Genomic DNA, 27,905 nt, shown 5'->3' with positions numbered 1-27,905 from the left:
TTATATCTGACCTCTTTATTTGGAGCTGTGCATCTTCTAAACTGGTTTTTCCACCCACTTGCCACAGAAAGTCAAGATGGACCTCCTCCTTTGCTTTCTCCTTATTCCTTCCCTCTGTACCCTGCACCCTCTCCTCCTGCACCTAATCATTGTAGCTTTCTCCCACAGGTTTATAGACCTAGGAAACAGCCCCTGAGCATGAACATGCCATGTACTTGTGATGCTGGCTACAGCCCAGATATTACTGCCAAGTACCACGGGTCCAGCTACGATGCATACATGATCCAAAGGTCTCAGGTCAGTCAGCCGCTAAGGAGACACTCACCCCCACCAGTGGGGTGAGGGTACATAAGAGCTGTATCACATCTTGACCTTCCCCTCTTTTGATGATTTCCAGTGCTCAGTGGCCATAAATTCTGGAACCACAGATAATAGCACTGTATCTTAAGTTAGAATGCAGTTTCATTATGTATTTGCCGATGGTTCTAGTTTTGATGGCCATCCTATAGGGTCAGCTCTTCTGAAATAGCCTGGCACTGCTATTAAGACAAGGCTGCCAGAAGCCTTACTGTCAGGCACATTGGATTAATTTTTTCTTTTTGGCTCTTACTTTCCTCCCCAAATCTCCACAGCATTTGGAACTTCGCAGGCCAGGGATGAATCCAAGCTTCAGCTGAGACCTATGCCATGGTTGCAGCAATGCCAGATCCTTAACCCACTGTGCCATCCAGGGACTGAACCTATGTTGCTACAGAGACAACACTGGATTCTTAACCCATTATGCCACAGAGGGAACTCCAGGAATTTTTTTTTTTTTTTTTTTTTTTTAAGGCTGCTTTTTTTCTTTCTCAGCATCATGAAAATGCACTCCTGGATTCCAGGAAGGATTGAGTGTAGTCCTTCAATTTGCTCCTGGGAAACTGTACAAAGCTTTCATTATTCACAACAGGCTCGGTTTTGGGTATCATGGGGCACATTTGGGAAACCCCAGCCATGCAGAGTTAGGCTCCCGCCAGGGATAAAGCAGGGTCTGATAGGCTGTTGTAGAAAAAGAAGCAGTAAAGGAGGAGGATGGGCTCCTTTCAGAATACTGGGCAGATGAACACCCAGATTGTGATCAGACTTAGGTTTGTAATTCTTCTCCATACCCTACTGGCCACAGAGTGAGAAAGCATGTGAATTTATGTATTAGTGTTGTAAACGGTAAGGATTCTAAAAATAGTGAATAATTTGCTTATAAAAACATGCCATCTCCATTTTCCCTTTTATTGAGAGTATACTTTGTGCCAGAATGTGAATCCTATGTCCTTTGGGGATTTCGTCCCACAGTCCTCACAGGAACTCTGTGATGTGTGTGTCAGGATTACCTCTCTTTCTCGGGGACATCACTGAGACTCAGAGTATGGAATAACCAGCCCAAGTCACACAGTTTGCAAGTGGTAGAGCTCAGGTTTTGTACAGTACACCTGAGTCCACACATAACCCACCATGTTCAGGAAGTAATTCAGAATGACAAGCAGATGGGTATTTGAGAAATTGTGAGGTCCCCCTATCTTTGTGTACCTGAAGTAGCTAGCCATTTAAAAATGTTCTCCAGCCATTCACAAAGAGGGGGTTCTGCTTAGAGCTCTAGGCTGTTTGATCACATCCACAAGTACTAATGCTTTTGAGTTCTTGTCATGTGCCAGGCATGGATCAAAGGGCTTTATGTACATTAACTCACCAATTCCCACCAAAAAGGAAGGGCTGATGCTCTGTGAGAGAAGAAACCTGAGGTCCAGAGAGGTTGGGTGCTCTGCTCAGGCTTCACAGCTGGACAAACCATGAGAGAGACTTTTGCCGCACAATCTTAACTGTATTTTGCCAGGTGTCATCTGGAGCTGGCCTGCTTAGGTTGAATTTTGTTTCTACCATTTGTTAGCTGAATGATCACAAACAAAATACTAACCCTCCCCGAGCCTTGGTATCCTCATCTGTAAATTGGGCTCAATACCTAATTCAAAGTGTTGTGAGATATAATGTAAATATACAGATGTAAAATGTAAAGTGATTTACGTGTGCCTGTGACACAATATTTGCTATATATGTGTAAGCTGCTAGTATGCTGCTGCTGCTGCTGCTGCTACTACTACTACTACTACTACTACTACTACTACTACTACTACTACTACTACTACTACTACTGCTACTACTTCTTGATTTCATTACCATCAACCCTCAGAGGTGGTTTCATTTTGATTTTATCTTTGTTGTTTTCATATGCCTTGGAATCACAGCTTGTTGAGAATATACTTTTGAACTGCAGGCGAAAGAGCAGAAAGAGTACCCGTAAAGCCCAAGCACAGGGGAGCAGTGAAGAGATATGTTAGGAATTCTAGACTCCAGATCGCAGCCTGCACTGAACAGGCCCACTGCACTTATTAAATTTGCTTGGTTTGCTTGGTTTGTGTATACAGCCCACATAGACATCAATCAGAGGGGACAACCTTGGGAGAGCGAGGGCCAACCTCACTTGTCATCACCCGCATGGCTGACTTGGGTGAGCACAGCTCTTTTAGGCATCTAGGAGGAGAGGATCACAATCTGGGTGCTCATCTGCCCAGTATTCTGCAAGAATTTTGAGGCAGGTGGACTCATGAGAGATGTCATCCTCTTCAGATTGTCTTTTGAGCTCCTCATGTGCAGGTCTCTCTGCTCACACCATTCCCAGTGACTGAATCCAAGTGGCGTATTCAACAATCCCCATAGCTATTACATTTTGCCAAGCACATAATAGGCACCCAATAAATATTTGTTGTATATATGAATGTATGACTTCCATAAGCCACGTCTATGCCATGTGTTTTATATATAGGTAAATTTACAAATATTACCTCACTTTTTCCTCATAATCAAACAATTACCCAATGTATCACATACCTACTATGTGCCAGGTTCTCTGCCAAGTTCTGGGAGTTTGTCCACAACTGATATTTTACACACAGTATCTACAATTCGTTTTCCATGGAGCTTACTCTTTAAATTAGAGGGGGTGGGGAGAAAGGTAATAGACCATGACCATAATAAATAAGTCATTTATATGATAGAAAAAGTAAAAATATAGACCAGCATAAGGACAATAGGAGTGCCAGAGTAGGACTGAGGGTCTGGTGACACTGTGAAAAAGGGCAGACAGGATGGCCTTCATTGGGAAGAAGACATGTGAGCAAAGACTTGAAGGAGGTGAGAGAGTGAGCCCAGTGGATTAATAGGGGAAGGGTGTTCTGGGAGGGGAAAGAGCCAGTGCAAAACCCTAAAGGCAGGAGAGCTCTGGTGTGTTTGGGTATAGCAGCGAGGACAATGAGGCTAGGGTGAACAAGGTAATGAAGAGGCTAGCCATCAGAGTGATAATGGGGTGGAGCAGGCTGTTTTGCACTCTTGTGCAGAAACTAAGAATGGTATATTTTGGAACATAAATTCTTTGAAGCTGGGGAACAGAATGCAGCAACCATGCCTCATTGGAACAGGGAGGATTGCCTCCAGTATACTCAGAGTGCCCCGTTTAAGGCTGCTCTGTTGAGCCCACTCTCCAAATCCCCTGGCTGCAGCCTCAAAGGAGTCCCAGTGCTTAGCCTGCATTTTTTAAAAAAAGCTTTGGCACTCCATTGGAGCCACAAAGACGAACTAATGCCAGAATTTCCCTGTGATGGCTAATGAGATTTTCAAACAGAATAGGAAGGGGGCCCCTTGACAAAATGCCTTCCCTGACTTTCTGGCAGTCTCAATAATGTATCATTGGAGCCCAAATGCTATACTGTCCTTGCTGAAAGTAGGTAGGCACACGGACAGTCGTGACCACCTCCATGCCATTGGCCTACTCAGGGTGGTGGCTATGTCTTGGAGAAGTACAGCTGTCCTCTAGGCCAGGCCAGAGGTTCTCAAATCTCAGTGGGCAGAAGCATGATCCTTTCTAAAGATAAATATCACAATAGGCCTGTCACCATCTGGCTCTCACTGCTGAAAAATCTTCCTTGGCTTCCCTTGCTGGTGAGATAAAGACAAATTCAAACCAACATGCTCTCTGTCTTGTACATGTGATTCCCTTTGCCTGGAACACATTTCGCACTTTCTTCACCTAGGTAACACCTACTGATTCAATTTAATCTCAGTCCAACATTCCTTTTTCAGGGAGGCCTTCTGGGATTTTCTCAATTGGGTCAAATCCCCAATTTGGCACTCTTGTGGCACAGGTACATCATTTAATTGCACAGGAAGAGATGCAGATTTGCATTTGTTTTGGTGATTAATTATTTGAATAGAAACCATTGGCCCTGCTAGTTAATGAGCTCCATGGGGCCTGAGAATGTGGCTTCATGGCTTTTTTTTTGCTGACCATTTATCTTCAGGCCTAACCCAATTGCTAGCACATGGTAGGCATTTGGCAAGTACTTGTTGACAGTATACATGAATGAATGAGTGAATTGCCAGGACAGCTTATTAAAAAAAGAGACTTCTTTGATTATTCATAACTTTAGGTGAGACTTAGCCTCATAATTCTGAACCTAATATTCCAGACAACCTCCACAAACTTAGAGGAGTTGGTAGAAGACACAGACCTGTTGAATGGTGCCGTGTTCTTTTTTACCATGTTGCAAGACACTTTGCAGAGATACCTCTTCCCATACTTGAATTATTTGTAGTGGTATCCATTTTGAACCTTTCTGTCTAGTCTCTTCATTGTAATCATTAAATTCCTTCTAATTTTGGAGGCTCTTTGTGAATTGGATGCCACTGAGTTCCCAGATATGGCAGAAATTACTCCACATTAGGAAGAGTCCCTCCATTTCTTCCCTGAAAACTTCTGGGTGTCGCATAAAAACCATTTGCTTAGAAGTGTCTAAACTCCTGTTAAACATCTGTCAAGAGAGCCAGAGAAGGTGATATGAAATGAATTCAGAAATTCCAACTATGCTTAACAACAAAAGAATCTTTATGACACTCTTTGGGTGTTGACATTGGGTTGCCTCTAGACTAGGTGCAGTATAAAGGTGAAAGAACAGTAGAAATTAATTTTGTTACTTGTTGCTTAAAAAAAAGATAAAGAATTAATCATAGTTTTGTAGTAGATATATAAGTTTATCCAACTTTTGTATTCTTCCCAATTCCACTCATTCACAAGCACACACCTCTGACACTTTTTTACTCTTTTTTTTTTTTAAATCTGCCTTCCAGATTTTTGCAATTTTGGAAGAGGGACTCAACTGGGAATTAGTTAAGGTTTCTAGTTTTTTTTTTTTTTTTTCTTTTTCTTTCTTTAAGGATACTAATTCTAAAAAAAATTATTAAAATTTACCATCTTTCTTTCTTTTGTCTTGGATTCAGTCCCTCCAGCTCTTTTTCTTCTATCCTTGAAGAAAGGACTGACATCAAAATAATTAATTCTGAAATCATTGGATTTTCCTGCTGCTAAAGGGTTTTTGAAGAAAGCTTAAAACTAAATCTTACCCCCTAAGCCTTATTCCCAAATGCTCCCCTGTGTGCTGAAGTAGTGAAATGCACATCCCTGATGAAAATGCCTCTTTTAAATGAGGGCCAGACACTATTGTTTAGTTAAAATTAGAACCAGCTTATTTCTCAGAACTGGTTAGAATGCTTTCGTGTTCAGAGATAAATTGTGCTTGGTTTTCTTTTCCCTTTCCTACCAGTTCTGGGCATTGCTTTTGGTTAGTGGGAAACACTGGTCAGTTGGGAATAGGAAGGCATTAAGACCAGGAGCCTCATCCTCTGATTGTCTATGTTTTACCCCAGAGCTTGCAGAGAAGAGAAGTCCTATGTCCAGGTTAACATTCTGGAAGCTATGCTAGGTCTGCACAGAATAAATTTTTTCTAATGATTTTTTTTTTCCATTATAGCTGGTTTACAGTGTTCTGTCAATTTTCTGCTATACAGCAAGGAGACCCAGTTACACATATATGTATACATTCTTTTTTCTCACATTATCATGCTCCATCATAAGTGACTAGGTATAGTTCCCAGTACTATACAGCAGGATCTCATTACTTATACATACACAATGAAATACTACTCAGCCATAAAAAAGAACAAAATAATGCCATTTGCAGCAATATGGATGGAACTAGAGAAGCTCATACTAAGTGAAGTAAGTCAGAAAGAGAAAGACAAATACCATATGATATCACTTACATCTGGAATCTAATATACAGTACAAATGAACCTTTCCACAGAAAAGAAAATCAGCATAGCATAATTGATTCCCCACTCCCCTGTGTTGTCTAGACCCTCATAGTATTATATCCAAGAATTACCCAAACAGGTATGGCCAAGAATGGGAGAAGGCAATGCTACCCTGGAGCCTTGTGTTTAGGAGAGCTGGTTGTAAGGGTGGGGTTCTAGTCAAAATCGATCTCAGCAGAGGGGGAACCATCGTGTCAGGGAAAGCAGGAAGGCTCTGAGTGGGATGGTTGACCAGCTATTTCTTTTCATCTCTACTTGGGGCCACACCTGGTTGTGCTACCCATTTACACTTCCACTACATGGTATGCAGAGACTTCTAATTACCCTTTATGGTTTAGGAGGTGAGCACAATTGAATACCAGTAGAGGAACTCTATGCAGTAGGGTTCCCATAGCCTCATGTTGTGGTTGGATGAGTGCCAGAAAAGCTTGATTTGATCCCAGCATTGTAATGCATCACAGACTTGCCCCAGATCAAATTGCTAAAATGCAGATTTTCACTGTAGACTCACTTTGGGTTCATGTCCCACTGGTACAATCTAGCCACGTCTCTATCATTGGCTTCACTGCCATGTTTCTTTACAGTATATTCTACAGAATCCCTTTTAAAAAAACAAAAACAAAGAACAAAAAACAAAATGAAAAAAAACACCTCAGATCTCTCTCAGCATTCTCATGGAGGTAAAACCTAACTGCTTGGTAGTACTGAAAACAGTTTACTCTTAGTGTCCAAGTGATTGGTCAGGATGCTAGTCTGCTCTCTTAGCCTAGACATTTCTTACTCTATAGCCAGCAGGTGCCGCAATCCCAGTACTCAAGGAATCCATTTGGTTTGCCAATTGCAACACAAGGTAACACTCAAAAATTATGGAGGCAAAGTGTTTTCTCTATGATTCCATATATTTCTCAAATTGCTGTTAGAAATGCACCTTGCCAAAGTATCAGGCTGACTCTGATGGATCACTTTCTGAATCTCTCATTGGAATGAAGCCTTTTTTTTTTTTTTTACAGGTTTTTTTTTTTTTTTTTTTTTTTTTCCTGACCTTGGCATGTGGAAGTTCCCGGGCCAGAAATTAAATTTGAGCAGCAGCTCAAAGTCACTGCAGTGACAACACTGGATCCTTAATCTTTTCCCCACAAGAGAACTCCAAAGCCATGTTTTGAAAACCACTTTAGTTCTCTTCCTTAAAAATTCATGGAGCACCTTTGATGGTACTGTATTAGGCACTCTTGGGCTGTAGAAGGAGATGCTGATGTTGACTTTGTCCTTGAACTTGGTATTTTTATCATCTCTACCACTTATAAGGCAGATATTAGCTCATAACAGAGCAAATTACTATTTTTTTGTGCAAAGTTCAAAAATCTCTGCTTTCTAGAGGGGGCAGGGAATCCTTTCTGCAGAAGTAGGAATTCCTATGAATTTTATGATTGGCGATCCATAGCCTATCTTTTGTGACAAATGCATATCCAACCATGATACTTTCTCTTAAGTTTTCAAAACACTAGTTTAAGTATTGCTAGTTTTAGGAAAAACTTACTCTTTGTTTTTTAAGTATACCTTTTTTAAGGAGAAAAACTTGAAAAGGCCAACTGTGCCGCTGCATTCTGCCACTTTTAGAAACACATAAAGGAGGAGATGGGTCTGACTTTTAAGTGTTAGAGTGATTTGCCAGCTTTGTTTCAGTAATTTGAAGCACCCCCACAGTATCTAGCAGTTGGCAGAGTACATCAGAATAACAGGCTTAGCTGAAGGTGACCAAAACAGAGAATAGCATACAAATGCCAAGAAGATCACTCACGTGCTGTCTTTCTCTCTTTTTTTTTTATTCAAATTTCACATCTGTGCTCTATTTTTAAACATTTATTCTTTAAGTGATAACGCATGTTTTACCAAGCCTCTTATTGGATTAGACATGTTTGAAATCCCCTCAACTTTAACCTGTTCATTACTGCCTCCAAGAACATTCAGATCTACCACCAAAACAGTGAGTGTATATGGGGAGTTTCAGACATGTCAGCCACCAGGGAGCCATTGTATTTTGGGGAGAGAGGGATTCAGCTGTTGTGCTATACAGATTTGGGGGAAACTTAGACTGACTTTGCTTCAAGAGGATAAAATAAGGGTGTAATGTGTGCAGCATTCTTGCTCTTCATTATAGTTTTCCACTCACATTTTAGAGTGGGAGGAGCCAACGGTTTTTGAGCTTTTACTGTAGAGCTGGCAATGGGCAAGGAATTTTAAATATATTATCTCACTTAATTCTCATAACAACTCTGAAAACCAGGTGTTATTAATCTCATTTTAGAGAGGAGGAGATTATGATTCAAGAACTAGGCAAAGATGCAACAGCTACTAAAGGGTCTTACTCCAAAGCTCTTCCATGGTCTTCCCAGCAGATGTCCCCAGGTTGCCGTGAGACTTCTTATGTCATTACCCCCCTGACCTGGGGCTAAAAAAGGAGCAGAAAAAGCAGGCTTCATTCTGTGACCCTGAGCACCATTCCCAGCCCCAGCCCCTCTCATCACCCTTACATCTCAGGCTGGGGAGAGTGACTTATCTCTTCCTGCATCACCAGGCATTACCCACTGCCAAGAGGAGCAGGGACTGCTTGATCAAGTGCCTTGCATTTAATGCTTTCCCGCATGAAATGTCAGCCTTTGCCTCTTGGAGCCTTTGTTTCATTCTCAGGGTATCTGCTGGAAAGCCATTTTCCCCTTTAGTTTTCCATTTTCTTCTTCATCATGTAACATATAAAAACAGTTTTCTCCTGGTCCTTTTCTCTCTCCCCCTCCTTTCCTTCCTCTCATCATATCATTAAAAGTCCTTTCAGGCTGTCTTCACCTTATCATTTCAAATGAATTGAAAAAAGATCCGACTTCCTGTCCTTGTGTCTTCCTGATGCTGAATTTCAAAATGAAAGAAAAGTCCTTTCCCTGGCCTTTTTTTCTGCTTCATACTGCCCCTTGAATAACTCTGTTTAAATCATGTTGATTTCATCATTGATCACATTGTGGTACAAACTAAGTTTACCCTTTCCTGGCTTCAGAAGTTATCTCTCTTTTTTTGGATTTTTCAAGTAATAATTTAACGGGAAAAAGATATTTCACCCTCCTTTCTCCTGGTTACTGAAAGATAGTTGTCAAATTAAGAATTTAACATTTCTGGTAGTTTCTCCTTACTCTTACTCAAATCCTTATTTTGGGAGAGCAATGCCACTTTTTTTTTTTTTCATCATCTGCAACATACAGAGGTAAAAGTTTCAGAATCTCCCATGTTTACTTTTTTTTAAATGTAGCACTATATTAAAAAGTAATGAAGATTTAGCTTTGTAAGCATTCTTATTATTTAAATGATGTTTTTCCATAGTTGCAAGCATATAAATAAATGTTTATTGTAAAAAACAATATATTCTTATTATGGAAACTTAGAAAAATGTAAATAAAAAACTAAGATTACCCATAATCCCACCACTCAGAAATAACTGTCATTAAGATTTATAGTTTCCTACATTCCATTGTCTACATACATATTTGAACAAACGCATGACATACTACATAATAAAGTTTTTTTAGCCTTATAAACATTTAACGTTGTGTGCATTTTCCCATGTCCTTAAAAGCCTTAAAAAACATATATCTTGGTTGTATGATTTCCATCATTGCCATAATTAATTTTTATCATTCTCCTATTGTTGAGATTTCAATCGTTTCTAGTTTTTCATTTTTATAATTACACTTGGTGAACATTTCAGGACATAAATCTTTTTTTCTGTTATTTTCCTTAAGATTAATGCCCCAAAGTTGAAATATTGGAGTTACAGATGTTTTAAGGATTTAACTAAGAAATAACTCTCTTCTACAAAGTGGTTGATGTTTAAAAAAAGTTTACATTAACGTCAACTGTTTGTCAGGTTTGTCTCAGCTAACATGCCAGTCATAGATTTGGGAAAGAATATTCTAGTGCAAGTGGTAGGTAAGCTTAGAGAGCAAGGGCAGAGAGAGATTTTTATAACTTCTTAGGGAAGTAGTCATGGGACAAAATGGACAGTTCATTTAGCTAATCTTTATTGAGTATCCTTTATGTGCCAGATACTATCCTGAACACGGGATACTGTAGGGAACAAAACACAAAAATCCCTGCCCCAAGGGAGCTTGCACTCTAGTGGAGGACACTAGTAAGAAACAAATTAAGACATCAAATATATAGCATGTTAAATGATAATAAATGCTATGAGGAAAAATATAGATGATGTTCTGTGAGGTGGGGGTGATTTTGAGCAGGATGTTCCCAGTACGCCTCCTTAAGAAAGGGACAGGTGAGCAAAGATTTGGGGGATGGGTGGTGAGCACAGGGAGGGAGTGAGCAGTGGGGACAGACTGCAGCCAGGAGAGTTGTAATCTATGCTTTTCAGGTCATATCCCAATTGCAGTTGCTGAGTTGACAAGGTGGGGGAGCCAGAACCCCACAACAGCAATGTTTAGATGCGATTAATTAAAAAAAAAAAAAATGCACATAGCAACCAAAACTCCATTCTCTTGTCTCTACTCTGATATGGTCACTGGGAAATGCCCACTGAACACAGCCAGCAAGTCGTTATTCCGATGATCTTTGCAACAGTCTGGGAATGGAATTGTGCAAGGAGGTTACTAGTTCAGATTGGACAGAGAGGTGTTCCATTTCAGAAAACAAGGACAACTGACTGATAAATGGCAACCTCGAAGGTATCAGTCCAGAGTGGTTCTTATTTCCCAGAAACCTCCAATTAATTGGTCATCTCAAGGCTGGTTTATTTTCTCTTTCCCATGGCCCAGAACTCCTGATGTTACAAACAGAGCTAAGAAGCCAACTGGAAACCCTTCTGCTTTGGGCTACCTTGGGTATGCCCAAGCCACTTTGGATGCTAGGGGAGAAAGTGAGTGTGTGGGTCATGAGGCCAGGCAGAATTTCTGTTGTCAGTCTCCCTGAGTTTGGGGCCCTGATACTCTCTAAGATATCTGACTCTGGCAGCCATCTAGAAAGTATAATATTAAATGTTTAATCTTTAAGCAAAGCAAGGGAGCCCACCTTACCATGAAAGCCCTGGCAGGTGATAGAAGTTGCAGCTTCTGAGAATGAATCTAGGGTCAGTTCTAGCCCAGCTCTGACCCACAATACACTGAGAAACCTTAGGCAGCTTTATTTGTTTCTCTCTCACAGGCTCGGCTTTTCCATCTGTGAGGTGAAGGGATTAAACTAACAGAACTCTAAGCTCTTTGCAGTTTTTTTTTTTTTTAATAATTTTTTTTTTATTTTCCCACTGTACAGCAAGGGGGTCAGGTTATCCTTACATGTATACATTTGATAGAAACTGTTCTAGCACATCCGGGCATTTAGTTCATTGCATACTCCATTCACATTAAGGGCTCTGAGGATGCACAGGCAAATAACAGTATTTGCTTTGATGGAGTCTACAGTTGAATAGGAGATATATATTGTTCATTAAGATGTTCACATAGCTGTTATTTCTTAAAGAAATGATACTCTAGGCACAGCATCGTATTTTTGTTGTTTTATTACAATCCTCAAATAAGATAGTACTATCATTATCCCTGCTTTGCAGATGGGAAGACCAAGTCACGGAGTTAGTGAGTGAATCTGGCTTAGGGGTAACACTCTTAAGCCCTTTGTTTTCCATTGCAGTGCAGTTGCCATTTTTTCCCACCAGGGTGTATTTGAGAATTCTAGATTTCACAGATGACAGAGAAAGAAAGAAAGATCGGAATTGTACTCATTGGGCTTGTATAATCCTTACTCACTCCATTTATTTGTTTAATAATGATGAGCAGATCAATTTACCTTCCTGTAAAATGGGTATGTTGTTTGCTATATAACTCACAGAGAAGCATTATCACAAAGCATCTTCTCTGGGGCAGGGTCTGTAAAAACCCTGAGGGCTACGCAAATGTGCGGGATGTTGATATCAGTTCTGAGGCGCAGGGACAGGACTGTGTTTTTCTTCCCCACAGGATAGCACTGTGCATTGAGGAATGGTGGTCCCAAACAGTCTCTGGTGACAATCCATTGACACAGACCCTGCATGACTTGTTCCCTTGACCAAAGAAGAAAGAATTTGAGTGACAGTGTTCATAAATAGACCTCCTCTTCTGCTTTTCTGGGAGCCAGACAATCATTTACCCTTGAAAAAGAAAATTGTGCAGGAGGTGCAAACATTGCCTTGAAAGAACCAAGTTCAGTATGGGTTCAGGCATTTTCCTTCCAGGAAAGAGGAGTCAGACCTCCCAGCCCTAGTCTTGCTCATCCAGGTTCCTGGGGGGTCTGCTGAGGCCAAGGTCTTCTGAGGTTTCTTGAGATGAGGTCGTGCTTCCAGGGGGAGCCTCTGTGTTCCTGAGCTTTCTAGTGATGCAATCCTTGGTGAGGCAGGGAAACAAAAAGTTGATATTTTGGAGGGGGAAGAGCCATCTCTAGGGGATTATTTTTTATGAACTAAAGACATTTAAGTGTTGCTGATTTATCTTAATAACAGATACTATGAACAAATGTCCCAGTTGCCTCTTTGTGCTTTTGGCAAGTATGGATGAGAAATAGAATGGAGCAGACCCAACCAGAGCTGGCTAGCCCAAAGTGCAGAAGTCTTAATCTTCCTCACTCCCAATATGTAACTTAGAGGTGTTTCCAAAGTTTTCCAAGTTGCAGGTGGACACCAAGCTTTGGCAGAGGAAAAGCCGGTTCCATCACCAGATTTTCTGCTTCCAGAATAATTATCTTGGGCTTGAGGGGAGAAATGCCTGTATCTCCCTTAGGCAGTTAGTTCTTTCAGCTCAGTTGTCATGCTCTGGTAGTAAAGGTACTGTGTCTGTATAAATAAACCTTCTTTTATCATGTGAGGAGACCTCCTGCTTGTCATACACACGATTGGGATTCTCAGAGGACACTGCCAGACTAGTCTACATATCCTCCTATATCAGGGCTGGAATGAAACCATGCTTAACCCAGTGCCTTAGAAGTTGGAGTATAAATTATGTGCGATGCTGTAACATTTACTAATCTTTATTAGATATGGATAACTTCTCATGGCTTAATTTGGCATGTTGAACCAGCTCTTCAGATTGTCTCTGGGGACTGGAAAGGAAATGCACAACTTTAGTGTAATTTTTCTTTTGTTTCTTTAGAATGGGAAATAATTTTTTATTGTTAGCTGGTGGAAACTTTGGTGAATTGTGGCCAACTGTGGCTCACCCCCACAGGAAGAAAGCATCAGACTTTAGCTGAGAACATATTCTTTGAAACAAACCAGAATATTTGATTTTTGGAGTATCATTCCACTTAAAAAACATGCTGTCTAACAAATATTAATGTTGTGACCAAGACCAAAAGAATTGAGGAAGTAGAAAGCTACAGTTTCTCTCTGAGGAAAATTTTAGAGTGATGTGTGATGCTCTAGTTTAATAATAACTCCACTGAGTATGGAAATGGTCTAGAAGGATGCAGGTACAGTCACAAGAATTCACAGAGTATCCTTCTCATTCTTGGTTCTTACTTCCTCCAAAGTTGATGGAGCTAGGTGTTTGTTGGTTAGATGTCAGGCATTCTACATTCCTTTACCAGGTCACCCACATATACATGACCTTGGGCCCATCCTGTCACTTTACTTCACTTCCTTTTCTGGGATTTGGTCAAAAAATATAGTTGATAAAAGTTTTCCCTATTTGCTGCCAAACAATTTTACATTGAAAATCATTGTTGAATGTTTTAAATTCCTTTGATTGAAAGCTGTTCTTTCAGTCGAACAGCTGTCCTGTTCTTTATTTTTCTTTTTAGCATCTCACATAGTTTGGTGGTCAGTCACACATGCTCAGTAATCACCTTTAGGGGCTCAAATCTTGTCAATTTTGGCAGGTCTGATCAAGTGTGGGGGTTATTGAATCAGCTGGTATTATAGCGACAAAATTATTTAAGTGGGATTCTTGTTCTGTTCATAATTACAGGTTTGTTTTAACGTATCTGTTTTGCAGATTTGTATGAGCGCAATTCTCTTGGGCAAATCCATCAAGAATCTCAGGAGCGTTAGGGTAGGCGATTTTCCATCTCTCAGGTGGTTTTCCAGAAAAGTAGCCATGTAAAGAAGCCCATTTCTGTCTTCTTACCACACCTGATTTTGAGCTTTTGCTGAGAGCAGGGCCCAAAGCTGAGAGCTTTTCCCCACATCTCCTTATGAAATTCTGTTGAAAAATGTTAGTCCCTGTGCACAAAAGCCAAATTACTTTTGGAATGTTCTGTGGAACTCTGGGAATTCAGATAGGGATCAAGGAAACAGCACAATATCTTTTCCTTTCTTCTGCTCAGTCTGTTGATTGATTTTCAGGCAATTATTCCCCTTACCTTGAACACTCTGAAGTAAATCTTTGGGTCTAACTTCGATTGCTTCGATTGCTTTTTGTTGATTCCTTTATTTGTTTGCTTTTTCAATATTATATCTGGTTCCCAAACTTAGAGAATGCAAAGAAAAGTTCTGGGAAAGCAGAGGGCTCATTCTCCAGTTAAAGCAGTATTCTAATAATTTGTCAGGATGTTAAGATGTTTCTCAGATCTTTTACACTGCTGAAATGTAAATCAAAGAAAGAGCTTCTGTAGCAAACCAAACAAAAACCCCACACTTAGTCAGGGGCAGAATCAGAATATGCTCATGCTAAGCTATACACTCAACAATGCCAAGATCTTTATGGCATGTAAGCTTACCAGGACTTCAGAGAGGCATCCCTAAAGAAGTGAGAAAACTTGAAAAAAGGGAAGAAGGGATTATTTCCTGGTTGTTTTTCAGCAGTATCACACTGAGAACACATAGGGAAAAATACTAGACCCTTTTTTAAGTTACTATAATTTCCAGCTTGGAACTTCCAGAAGTCTTAATGCTGTGCCCCACAGACTCATAGCTAAAGAAGGAAGGTCACAAATTAGAGTGAAAAATTTTAAAAAGCAGTATAAAAATAAAATGATACAGACTATCATTTTAACTTCTTGTTCCTGTGATGTTTCTGGCTATTTCAGGCATAATTCTCAAAAAACAATTTTTATGAGTCCTAACGTTTAAAATAGTTACCTTAACTATAGCAGCCATTCCTAAACCTGGCTCTCTTTTGACATGGACTTTTGAGCTTCTTCTCCACCTTCACCAAGAGGAGGGTCAGCCCTACTTCCTAGAACCTCAGAATCTCAGAGGAAAGACACCAAAAGCTGATGGATCTGATTGTAGACCAGCATTTGGGAGGCATTGAGCTATTAAAGGAGATCAGCAACACTCACCATCACCCCGATGAAGGTGGGAATTCTTGGGTTGCCAAATGCTTGTTCTCTCTATACAGATAACCTTGCAAATTTACGTACTATAAACATAAAATGAATGGCAAGCTTTGGGATGGCTTTTGGCTGTAATTGCATCCAAAAGAGGTGGAACTAGGGGCTGGCCCAGAACCATGTAACAGGAGTGAGGGTGGGAGTGGAGATAAGCCTGTCAGCACAGGGCATACAATGATAATGGGTAAGAGAGACAGTAGATCAACAGGTTAATTGAGCACACAAGGAATCGGAGCCTTGTTCCAGACATTCCAGGGCTATAAAAAAGAATCAGAAGCCACAGACTGAACTCAGGTACCTAGAGCACCTCGCCTGCTGATGCTATTTGCACAAAGTTAGAGAGGTTGAATAACTTGCTGGTAGTTGAACATCTATTAAGTGATTTAACTTTGATCATTTGACCCAGGCCTCCTGACCCCACTTCTAGTTTTTCTTTACTCTCTAGTATACTTCCAATTGTGAAATTATCTTACCAGGGTACACTTAAGCGAGGCTACATAGGTCCTGGTTTTGTAGAGAGGAGTCATTTATGACAAGGAAAGCACCAGCCTATGTGGACATGGCATTAGAAATAGACCATCCTTGGGGAGAATTTCTGTGGAGGCAGCTGAGAAAAGGTCACTTGTTCAGGAGGAAAGGGAGTGAGAAGTTGGCCTTGCCTGGCAATTGGACCATTTTTATCTGATACACACAAAAAAAATAGGGAGCTACTCTGTATTCTTCAGGGAGAGTAAGGTATGAAATCTGTTAATGTGAAACAAATTTGAGCCAGAATGTTTGATTAATGATAAACTGGCTTCTGAGTTTAGATTGCTGGATCATTTATGTCCATGAGATCTTACCCTACATTTGATGAAGCTTAGGTACCTCCCAGGTCATGGTCTTGTTTTGTCCATACTTAAGAGTAGTTGGTCAATAATGAGTTGAGTCTTCATTAATGCATGCTCACCCCTACCATATTAAGGATAAAATAATTGCTTCCTTCAGTTGTAGAGCCTATGAGACATGGAAATTCTGTCTTTCCGCTAAAGCACATATTTGAAGCAATGTCCTATAAAAGTTTAGGACCTGAGAGGAGATTCTTAGGCTGTTAATCTTAAAATTCTGGAACTTAAAGGCCTTATTTTGCTACCAGTTTCCACCTGAAGTGTGTTCCTGAAAGATTAATAATGGTGCATAATTCTTTTCATTATTTATTTACCAAAACTGGGAGCAGGGGTATGTGTGGGGGATTGAAGGCGGAACAGAGAGGAGGGAAGAGAGAGAGAGAGAAGCAGCCTGCCATTTGACTTTGGGTACTGTTTTTTGTTGTTGTTGATTGAATAGAACCTGGCCTGAAATGTCCTCAGGCACATGCTGTTTCTGAGCCATAATTATGCTTTTTAACCCACTCCTTTATGTCTGGGTCCTTAATGTCCAAGCTCCTATATAATTATCAAGTTCAGTGTGTGGGAATGAGACAAATATTTTTTGCATGACTTTAGCCTATACATTAGTGCAATGCTGTATTATTACAAGATATTTTCTGAACTTGGAGCTGTGCTATTAACTCTCTCAACTTGAAAAGCCCCAACAAATAGTTCTCCAAAGCTTTGGCTCTGATGTGAAACTCAGTTGGACAGTGACTTGATCCAGCTCAGGGCCCTTGGGCTCCCAGGGGGGATTTGTATTTGGTACTAGTGCATTGGTCTTGAGCCTGACAGGGACTTGGGAACCCTTCCTTTTCCATCCAGCTGTATTGCATAACTACAGCTGGGACATTCATTGCAGTAGTGAAGGACATGCATTCCTTAATATTTGATAGTTTGTTAACTGCCTCTCCTGGAGGAAGTTTACTGCATTAGTTTGCTAGACTAGAGAGAGAGAGAGATTAGTGATGCTGATGATTTTAGAGTAATCAAAATTTTAAAGGATCAGGATGAAAAGAAGGGAGCTGTGGCCAACAGGCAAGGCTCCATTTAGTCCTGGACGGTTTTTTTTTTTTTTTTAATGATTTTTATTTTTTTCTATTATAGCTGGTTTACAGTGTTCTGTCAGTTTTCTAATATACAGCAAAGTGACCCAGTCACACAGTATATACATTCTTTGTATCACATTATCCTCCATCACACTCCATCATAAGTGACTAGACATAATTCCCAGTACTACACAGCAAGATCTGATTGCTTGTCCATTCCAAAGGCAATAGTCTGTATCTATTAACCCCAAGCTTCCAATCCATCCCACTCCCTCCCCCTTTCCCTTGGCAACCGCAAGTCTATTCTCCAAGTCAATGATTTTCTTTTCTGTGGAAAGGTTCCTTTGTGCCGTATATTAGATTCCAGATATAAGTGATATCATATGGTATTTGTCTTTCTCTTTCTGAATTACTTCACTCGGTATGAGAGTCTCTAGTTCCATCTGGACAAAACTTTCCCTGAAAAAGACACATATACCCACATGTTCATAGCAGCCCTATTCACAATAGCCAAGACATGGAAACAACCCAAATGTCCATCAACAGATGACTTGATTAGGAAGATATGGTATATATACACAATGGAGTACTACTCAGCCATTAAAAAGAACAAAATAATGGACTGATTTTTGAAGTTCCCCAAATAGAAGACAGCAGGAGTCTAAGTGTCCCATGTTCAGTCTCAGGAATCTCTTCCCCTAAACTATGAAATATAAGAATATATTGATGGTTTAAAAATAGTGTTTAGCACGGGTAAGGGCATATGCAGAGACTTGTATTTAGATCTGTTCAGGGGATTATTTCCTAAGAGGAGCCCTGTCACATTGTAATGGCCCCATTTATGATAGGGTACAAAGAGGGGACTAAAGAAAGTAGAGGATTACTAATTGAGAGGACAAAGAATGCTTAGGCTGCATAAGCTAGAGATAAAGGGCCTAACTGCATTTAAATGTCTAAAGACCTGAGTCCCCTCCAAAATGGCAGAATTAGGATACTGCAGCCAAAAACTCAATGTATGGAGGAGGAGGAACATCCCATTTAACTAACTGAAGACAATTATCTCGGAAGATATGGAGTTTCCTATCTCTAATTGTAACGCATCCACCAGGACTGCCATGTAGGGAATTCCTTTTGAGGAAAGAGGGTTATATTAATTCTTTCCACCAACACATGCATAAAGAGTGGAATTTACATGCCCAATACTCTCCCATGGATGGCTTAGACCATTTAAAAAAAAAAAACCAAAGTCTTTTGCAGAGGAGTAAAGCACTCTACTGACTGCTAATGCTAGGACTCCTGCTAATGATCTACCAGTAGGCACCACCTCTTAGGGCTCTGCCACAGGGGAAGGGGGCTGGGGCTCTCTTGGCATCCCAGCACACCAACTAGCTAATACCCCTCTTTCTCCTGCTTAGGTAAATATGTCAGATGCTAATATATTCAAATGATCAGTTCCCAGTAACCTCAAGTCTAGTCTGTCTGTGCACATTTCCTTTTCCTTTCGTAGCCTGCTCTTCTGTGCTTTTTCTTCCCACTTGTACTTAGGATCTTCTCTCTCTAAAAGCAGCCTCCACTAATTTTTTTTTATATCTACAATTATTCTTACAACCAACAAGAAAATGCCCCCAAGAAACCCCCCCAAAAGGGGGACAAACGGGCAAGAAAAGGAGGCTCCTCTGATAGTGAAGTAGAAATGGCCAATAAATTAATGGAAAGATCCTCAGCCTCAAATTATAATGGGGAAGCAAGAAAGGGATACAATTTTTCATATACTAGATTTTTGAAGATTAAAGGCTTGGAAAAGATTCCATGTTGGCACAGTATAGGCAAAGAGGTGCAGACTAGAAGTTGACCAACATTTTGGAAGGGAAATTTGGTAGTAACTTTCAAAGTTTAAAATGTGCATGCTTTTTTCTAGGGATCTCTACCAAATCTCTCTTCCAAGTATATAGAAACAGCTATTACATATTTGAGAATCCATCCTTCTTGAGAACAAGCACATGAGGACAGGCAAAGCTATTCCTTTAAAAATGTATTCTTTGAAGTATTGTTGGAATAATGAAAAACTGGAAATGGCCCAAATATTAATTGTTGATTAAACAAGTATTTACTGGTGCTCACTATTTGCCAGGCAATGTTTTAGGTGCTTGGGGTAAATCTTGGAACAGAATAAACAAAGATATCTGCCTGCTATTTTAGTACATCAATAGAGGACTAAGTATAAGTACATGCATAGAATGGAATCATATATAACCATTAAGATGAGGTTTATCATCATGAGCTTGACATGAAAGGATGGCCGAGACATCTTGGACATTTTACTTTTAAAGGGTGTGTGAATATTTCCATGCTTGCATTATTCATAAAAATTTTCTGGAGAGACCAACGAAAACTTTTAACAGTAGGAATGGATATTAGGGTAGGGGAAGGGGAAATTAAAAAAAAAATCTCTTTTGTACTCTTTAATTTTTTATAACTAGCATATATGTTCATATAATAGAGAACTTATAGGTATTATATAAAAAGAAGAAATTAGAAAGCTAAATCAGTAGTTCTGCTAGAGAAGGAAGGGTCATATCTCAGAGAAAATGGAAAATTCCTTAACCTATCTGCAGGCATTGAGAACACAATGATTAGGTGTTTGATGCTGTTCAGACTGCAAGAATGGAAATTAATACCATAGTACTTTGGAATGCAAAATGAAAGACATGATGTAGGCCTGTGGTATTACTGGTCATGGGCATGGTGGGCTTGTCTACACATGCAAATCAAATGGGAAGGCAGCCAGGGGCAGGAAAAGGGCCTGGGACTAGCAGTCAGGTATTTTGGAGCTTTCTCCTGGGTTTGTGACTGACTAGTGTTCATCTTCCTGGAGCCTCAGCCTCCCCTTCTATGAAATAGTGAGCTTGGGTCATTGATTTAACATGTGGTCTAGCACTACCATTACATGAATCCACATTATTCTGACAGGTCTTCATTTGAGGAGAGAGATTGGAGATATCTGCTGAAATTTCAACTTCCCAGTTACATTCTATTAGTGCTTTGAAACACCATTAGTTATATACTGTAATATCTGCTTTTGTTGAGATTCAAGTTTAAATATATTTAGATATTTTATACCTCTGCTATTTCAACTCCAGGGTCGTAGATCAAGTTGTTTGGAGCCTACCTTAAACAAATGACAAAGAGAAATTGATTTTCAAAATGTATTCTTTTAGTGAATTTAATTTGATGTGTCGGGGCCCGGGGGGAACACAACAGAAAACAACATGAGTCAACACTTTGGGCATCTCCAGATGAAATTAGGATGTAATTTTATCCTATCTGGAAATCACCTTTCTTTCAGATCCAAAAACCCAGAAGTTCTACTTTGCCTCTTCTTTGTGGGTAAGTTTTCATGGGAGAAGAGTGATGGTTATAGACGAGTTTTCATTTTTGTGTGCTGGGGGGATGACAGCCTGGAGGATCACATGAAAGAACCTGCGAATGATATGCCTGTCTTGTTTATGTGTCTCTGGAAGGGTCCATGGAGACCTTCTGTCCGGAGCGGAATATGTGACTCAGACTTTGCTTCCACGTAGAACTAGTTAGAGTAAGTTCAGAGTATCCCATATAAAGCTAGTAAGGGTACTGAAAGCAAAACAGAGGGAGGACAGCACAGCAAGCAACCCAACGAGAAGATAAACGCCGGAGGGAATGTTTCATAGATTTGGTATTTGGGCCACTCCACTGCCATGTCTCTCTTCCCATTTGTTTTTCAACTGATTGGAAAACTACTAATGAGCATGTTTACATTTTCTCCAGTTGTTTTACCCAAGTGTGAGACCAGCTGGGGAGAGGGGTTTGTTCTCTGTCCAAGGCTTTAGCTGTCTCTCCCTCTGTCTTCCTCCTACTATCCGGCTGCCAGGCCCCCTTCACCCTGCCAAACCTCTCCTCGCTGTCTCACCACCCCTCTCCCTGGGGTTCAGCACCGGCCAGCAGCCCCACCACATGTTTTGTATTGCTCACACCCTCCCTTCTCTCCCCTCTTTGTTGTCATTTGTTTTGTTTTGAAAGGGATGAGGTGCAGAGGAGGTCTTGGGTTTGTGCCCTTCCACTCAGCTTTAGAACTGGGAGCAGGCCTGAATTGCATTTGCTTCCATTTCTGCACTGAGGTCAAAAGCCCCTCTAGGAGAATGTCCTTCTGTCCTCTGACAGTTATTCAGAGTGCATTTGTTCTCTCTGGGCTGCTCTGAATTTCCAGTCTCTGCTGTCTGTAACCCACCTCATTCTCAGTTGCTTTGCTCTTTTTCCTGCTGATGGGGACAACTCAAGCTTCTGTCATTTTAAAAAACATCTTTACAAGGTTTTCCATGTCTTTTGACACTATTGCTATGAATTCTCTGTTGGATGTGGATGTTATAATTTATTCAAATATATCTTAAAGCAAACCCATAACTATGAATAACTCCACTTACTCTCTGAGAATCATCTTGCATATCTCCAGATATATGGACACTCTTCTTCTTAACCCTTCCTGTGTAAGACTCTCTGTCCCTTCCTGGGGTGCTGCTGGGTTATTCACCCTTCAAGTTCCGGAATAGTTTATTGAGCTATCAGTTTCCAGTCTCTTGGCCAGTTCTGTTAGTCCATAACCGGAGGTATTTCTAAAAAACACATTAGTTGGAGTTCCCGTCGTGGTGCAGAAGAAACGAATCCATCTAGGAACCATGGGGTTGCAGGTTCGATCCCTGGTCTCGCTCAGTGGGTTGGGGATCTGGTGTTGCTGTGAGCTGTAGTATGGGTCGCAGATGTGGCTCTGATCTGGCATTGCTGTGGTATAGGCCGGCAGCTGTAGCTCTGCTTAGACCCCTAGCCTGAAAACCTCCATATGCCGCAGGTGCTGCCCTGAAAAGACAAAAGACAGAAAAAAAAAACCCCCAAAAACCTCAAAAACCTCATTAGTTGAAGAGATAATTTAGTGATGCCAGTTCTGCCTAGGCCAGTGATAATAAAATATGTAAGTTTAGAGATTGAGTTCTGATGTCTGCAAAAAGCCTTTTTTTTTCCCCTTTTCCTCCCTCCCTCCTATTCCTTCCTTCCTTTTCTTCCCACCCTCTTTTTCTCTTTTTTTTCTTTTTAATTAAAAATTGGGGATTTGATTTTGAAGCTTACTTTCTAAAGAAACTCATAATAGGCCATGTCCTTAGTTAGTAAGAGAGTTTGGGGGTTTTTTCAAAGACCCTCTATTCACTCTCTGAGTCGAAACAGTTTAGACTCCACATAAAATATGCATTGTTTACCCAGGCTCTTCATGCTCTGCATACTGTTACAGTCCTTGAAGAGCTTGTCAGTGACAAGTAAGATAAATGAACGAAGAGGACTTTACAAGTGTTTAAAAGCTAAGTATAGCTTGTGCTGTCCACTACTTAATTAAATAGACCTGCGCTTAACTAAGTATCTTTGTGGTGGAAACTTCTAGGGCCTTTCCCTTCTCCCAGACCCCCACCAACCACAGTGATGCTCAGGATGTTAGAAATTTCTTGGTTGTCTTCAGCTGCTAATGGATTAGCCTAGGTTTGAAACCATCTTGTTGGTTAAAGCATTAAAAATTAGTATGGATTGTGAATAACCACATGAATTCGTATTGGGACTTGGTCAGCAATATGGAATCCTTTGGGGCTTGATCAAGATTTTATAATGTGTCTGAGTTTCATCCTTTTCCCAGAAAACTTTAAAATAGAAAATGATCTACTTCTCTTATCAACTCTGATTGGGGTCAGTGTCCACAGAGTCAGAGCCCATTTCCAGGTCAGTCTTCATTTTTATAATAAAGGGATCATCTTTATGGGTTTGAACAGTAGAATAGAGAGTGGTTACTTAAGAAGCTCTGAAATTGTAGTCCCACGTCTATCAGTGTGTGATCTTGGGTAAGTTTCTTAGTCTTTCTAGACCTTAGTTTCTTCATCTGTAAAGTGGGGATAACAACAGTCTCTACCAGGGCTGATATTGAGGTCATATGCATTTGAGTCACTCTTGGTTCTTAGGGGCTGCTGCCTTAGAAGCATTAAAGATTTTGAATGTGCCCCTCCCCTCCAGCCTACATCAGAGCAATGGTGTGACTGACCAAACGAGGTGACAACAGCCAAGTGCTATGCCTGCCTGGCACACAGCAAGGGCTAGGAAACCATCAGTTATCCTTAATATTCAGAGGGGACTCTGAACCCATTTTCTTTCTACTAAGGGTACTAATCCCTTCATCATTAGCAAAACAGGTAGAACATTTTCTCTATAAATAATTCTGCCCCTATGGGCTGTATTGGCTTGTAGCAAAACAGAGGTGATGATGCTTTCAGCTATAATTGTTGTCCATAACCCTTTGGGGAATTCCTTAAGTTCCTAAGGTGACAGCAGGAAGCAGTTTATCAGAATAATTTCCCTCCCCTGCTTTTAGAAGAAAAAAGAAAGAAAAAATACACAAAATGTACAATAAGGAATAAGAATTGCAGATCAGGGAGTTCCCATTGTGGTGCAGCAGAAACAAACCCGACTGGTATCCATGAGGACACGGGTTCGATCCTTGGCCTTGCTCAGTGGATCAGGGATCCAGCGTTGCCGCGAACTGTGGTGTAGGTTGCAGATGTGGCTCAGATCCCGCATGGCTGTGGCTCTGGCTGTGACTGGCAGCTGTAGCTCTGATTTGATCCCTAGCCTGGGCACTTCCATATGCCAGAGTTTGGTTCATACTAAAGACATTCTTTTTCCTTTCTTGCCCAATTTGTAGATACAGTAACTGAGGCTCATGAAAAAGTGATTCTATTTGAGACTCAGAGTGAATATTTGGCAGTAGCAGAATAGTGTGAGACCTCTGTGTTTTCCTTAAGAAAAGTGAGACATCTGTCTCCCCAGGTAGTGGGAAATCTCAAGAGCTGTCCATGGGATTGCCTGGTAGTTGTAGGAATCTTGGTCCTGTGCCGAAGTTAGACTTGCTGGGATTCCCACAAAAACAGACACAGAGATAGGGATTTGGTGCAGGTAGTTTATCTAGGAGGCGATCACAGAAGCATGGTGAAAAAAATTGACGAGTAAGATAGGGAAGAGAAAGGCAGGTAAAGATGCATTAATTGGGAGTTCCTGTTGTGGCTCAGCAGGTTACAAACCTGACTAATATCCATGAGGATACAGGTTTGATCCCTGGCCTTGCTCAGTGGGTTAAGGATCCGGCATTGCTGTGAGCTGTGGTGTAGGTCACAGACGTGGTTTGGATCCCATGTTACTGTGGCTGTAGCATAAGCCAGCAGCTGCAGCTCTGATTAGACCCCTAGCATGGGAACTTCCATATTGCTGCAGCTGTGACCCTAAAAAAGAAAAAAAAAAGTATTAATTGATGGTTTCCCTATATAGTCAACCAGAGCTGCACCCTGCTGGGGACCTATTGAGAGATTCTGAAACATATAGTGTGGTTCCACTAAGGGGCTCAGATGTTGCTTATTTACCCATCTCCTCCCCTCTCCTAGACTGAAGTGTTTTCTAAGAGCAGGAATTGCCCGACATTCTGGTCTGCCTTGTTCTCTGGCCAAACCTGCACTTGTGACCAGAGGAAGCCCCTGGCTAAAAGAAGTGCAAGGACTTGATGTGGGAAGGCAGCAGCACATCCAGGACTGCCCGTCCAGTCTACAAGTGACTTTTTCAGGGTGGAACAAGAGGATATGGGTGGGGCACTGACTTCTCTGTAACAATTAAAAATAAAATAAAATAAGGGTACTTAATGAGTAGGTACAAAAATAGCAGCCAAACTGTCTATGGTGACTACTAATTTTCTGTCTATAAATAAGGACTGAGGGAAGCGGCTTTAGTAAAACTGGGAGGGAGAGTCTCATCAATGTCCTGTTTGGCTGCAGACAGATGGCAGGAAGGACTGATGAGCTGAATGAGTTGGAGGAGATCAATCAGTTTTCGAGGTGGGACTGATGCTGCAGTCGTAGATTGTGTAGACATTTGTGAACACATAGACATCCAGAGCCTGGACCATTTTTCCCAGAGATGTCATAGTTTGACATGTGCGAACTCATGGCTATGGCTCTTCTTAAATTCCTTCCAAAATGCCTCAAGTTGATAAGTTTTTCTGAGAAATAAGATAGTGAATTACCATCTCAGGTGTTTTTCCTACTCTCCCTACATCCAATAAAGGAATAAAGAAAGCAACACACACACACACACACACACACACACACACACAGAGGCCATGTTTTGCATCTCAGCTCCTTTCATTGACCTATTTTTCCTCTCGTGATTAGAGGGTGAGTTTACCATGGAATGTCCTAAATCCACTCTTCCTTATACCTGTGTCCACACCAACTCTCAAATCTTAGCTCAGGGGTCATCTGGCCCATGGAGTCTTATTTGACGTCCCAGCCCTTAGCTCGCAGGCATTTCTCCTTTCTCCAGATACTCATGTAAGCCAATCCTTTCTCCTTGTTTCTCATCCCATATTGTGTTATAGTCAGTCCTCTAATTCTTCATGTAACTTATCTTTGCCTTGTTGCCTGCATCTGGCGTGGGAACTTACCCTTCATATACTGTAAGGTCCTGGAGTCAGAAACCTGGATTTGAGTCCTATTCCTCATGGGCTTGATTTCCTCATCTGTAAAAGAGGGTTCATAAGATAGCTCTCTCAAAAGTGAGGATTCTGGTCAAATAGTTAGCCTGAAACGTAGTAGTTTGAGTCTTTATAGTTACAAGAGTTTGGTAAGTGTTGAATGAACTTCTTTGCCATGTTCGCAGAAGAAGGCTTCCCATCAGTGTTTCTTACTTACTCCCATAAGGTTCCCTAATGCAGCTATTCCCCTAAGAGCTTCATCATTTCATCCTCCCAGAGTGACCTGAGCATTGGAATATTCATCCCATTCAATTATGATCCATTTTCATGTGGGCCTGGTAGATGTTCAGGAAAGCCCTTCCCTTCTCACTGTTCAGTTGTGGTCTGATTTCTTCATCTTTAACTCAGAGACAAGAACTGTTGACCTCACTCTGATTTCACTGAAGCAAGACCAGTAAAAGAGTTCTGGACTATTTTGGATTTCACTGGCAGAAAAGAGAGAAAAGAAAACCTGAGAGAAGAAAGTAGTAATTGCTATTGTATGGTATTATCTCCATATCCCATGGCAACAAATCTTATTATATATTTTTTCTTATTTAAACCATATTCATGAAGGTTTTATTGTTAACTTGATCCAGATGACTGATCAAAGCATAGTTCATTATTGCCACCTTGCTAAAATATTTTTAAAGGCAGTTTTAATATTACACTTTTATAGCTACATATTGCTATTAAGCTATTGAGTCTATTACTAGTCAATCAAGGATTTTCATTTTGTTTCAAGAGCTCCTTGGATAAACTCTTCAGAAATGTCAAGAGAAATGGAGTATATGGCACCTTTTCACAGATGGTGTTCATCAGGGATTTTAGTTAATGGATACAGTTTCAGGTTCCCATGGTTGACTTTTGGTGCTAATGGAAGTATTCTAAAGATTCCTGCCCTTCCAAAGGCTAGAGGATAGTAAGGAAATGAACCCCATAACACCCCCAAACTCTTTATTCTTAATGAGCTAAGTTACCAAAGACATGGAGTATTTTGGTGAGTCTATTTTATTCAAGAATGGAGTAGTTCTCAAAGATGAAGAATTTGACTTTTCTAACAGCTCCCAAACTATACATTTATCCTACCCTCTCACTCACAAGAACAACAACCAAAAATAAATACACAAGGAAAGTTAAACTCTCACATGAAGAGTTATATACTCAGCTGACTCATCATAGATGCTAATTGTGTATTTTTTCCTTTCATCTGTTCCAAAGTAGCATGAACCCTTTCCCTTCATTCCATTGTGCATTTACACGTTTCTTCAACACTTATTTCCTTACTACTTATATGCCAGACTCTGCTAGGTGGTGAGTACAAGGGTAGTTCACACCCACTGCTTCCCTCAAGAGAATTTCAACCTAGTATTGGAGAAAGTCAAGAAAGTACATGATTGTTTACCATTGAGGTAAGTGCTATGATGGATGTGGGTGGAGGACAGGTACTGAATTTGGGGGAAGGCAATAGAAGTACACTTATCACTTCTGAGGTAGATTTAGGGAAGGCAGTTCTGGTAGTGATGGTAGTGAGGCTAAGATCAAAAGAACTGATAGGTATAACTCAGGTAAAGGGGGAGAGGATAAAAGGCATGACAGGACCAGAAATCAGCATGTCCCAGGGCAGGGGAGTTGGGATGGGAAGCAGGGTGGTGAACAGCAGTTACCTTGCAAGAACTTTGTAAGCTGCGGAGGAGATGGGGCTCTTTCCAAGGGCAGTAAGGAGCCTCGGAGGAACAGGGATCT

The 27,905-nt window shown here is 40.7% G+C and overlaps 1 protein-coding gene across 21 annotated transcripts in view; it reads left to right on the top strand.

The window, feature by feature from the left end:
- ERC2 (ELKS/RAB6-interacting/CAST family member 2) overlaps nucleotides 1-27,905 on the top strand; it is a 979,000-nt gene that overhangs the window by 759,042 nt on the left and 192,053 nt on the right. For 10 of the 21 annotated variants that reach the window (XM_021070723.1, XM_021070717.1, XM_021070716.1 and 7 more), the window contains one exon: nucleotides 169-297. The exons of the other annotated variants lie outside the window; for them this stretch is intronic. In XM_021070723.1, coding sequence (XP_020926382.1) covers nucleotides 169-297 — 129 coding nt within the window. The remainder of the gene's footprint in view (nucleotides 1-168; nucleotides 298-27,905) is intronic. 21 annotated transcript variants of the gene reach the window in all.

Source organism: Sus scrofa, chromosome 13 (genome assembly GCF_000003025.6).
Source record: "Sus scrofa isolate TJ Tabasco breed Duroc chromosome 13, Sscrofa11.1, whole genome shotgun sequence".
NCBI classification, from domain to species: Eukaryota; Metazoa; Chordata; class Mammalia; order Artiodactyla; family Suidae; genus Sus; species Sus scrofa.
The sequence above is the reverse complement of the archived record's forward strand: the minus strand, read 5'-3'. Positions and strand labels throughout refer to the sequence as shown.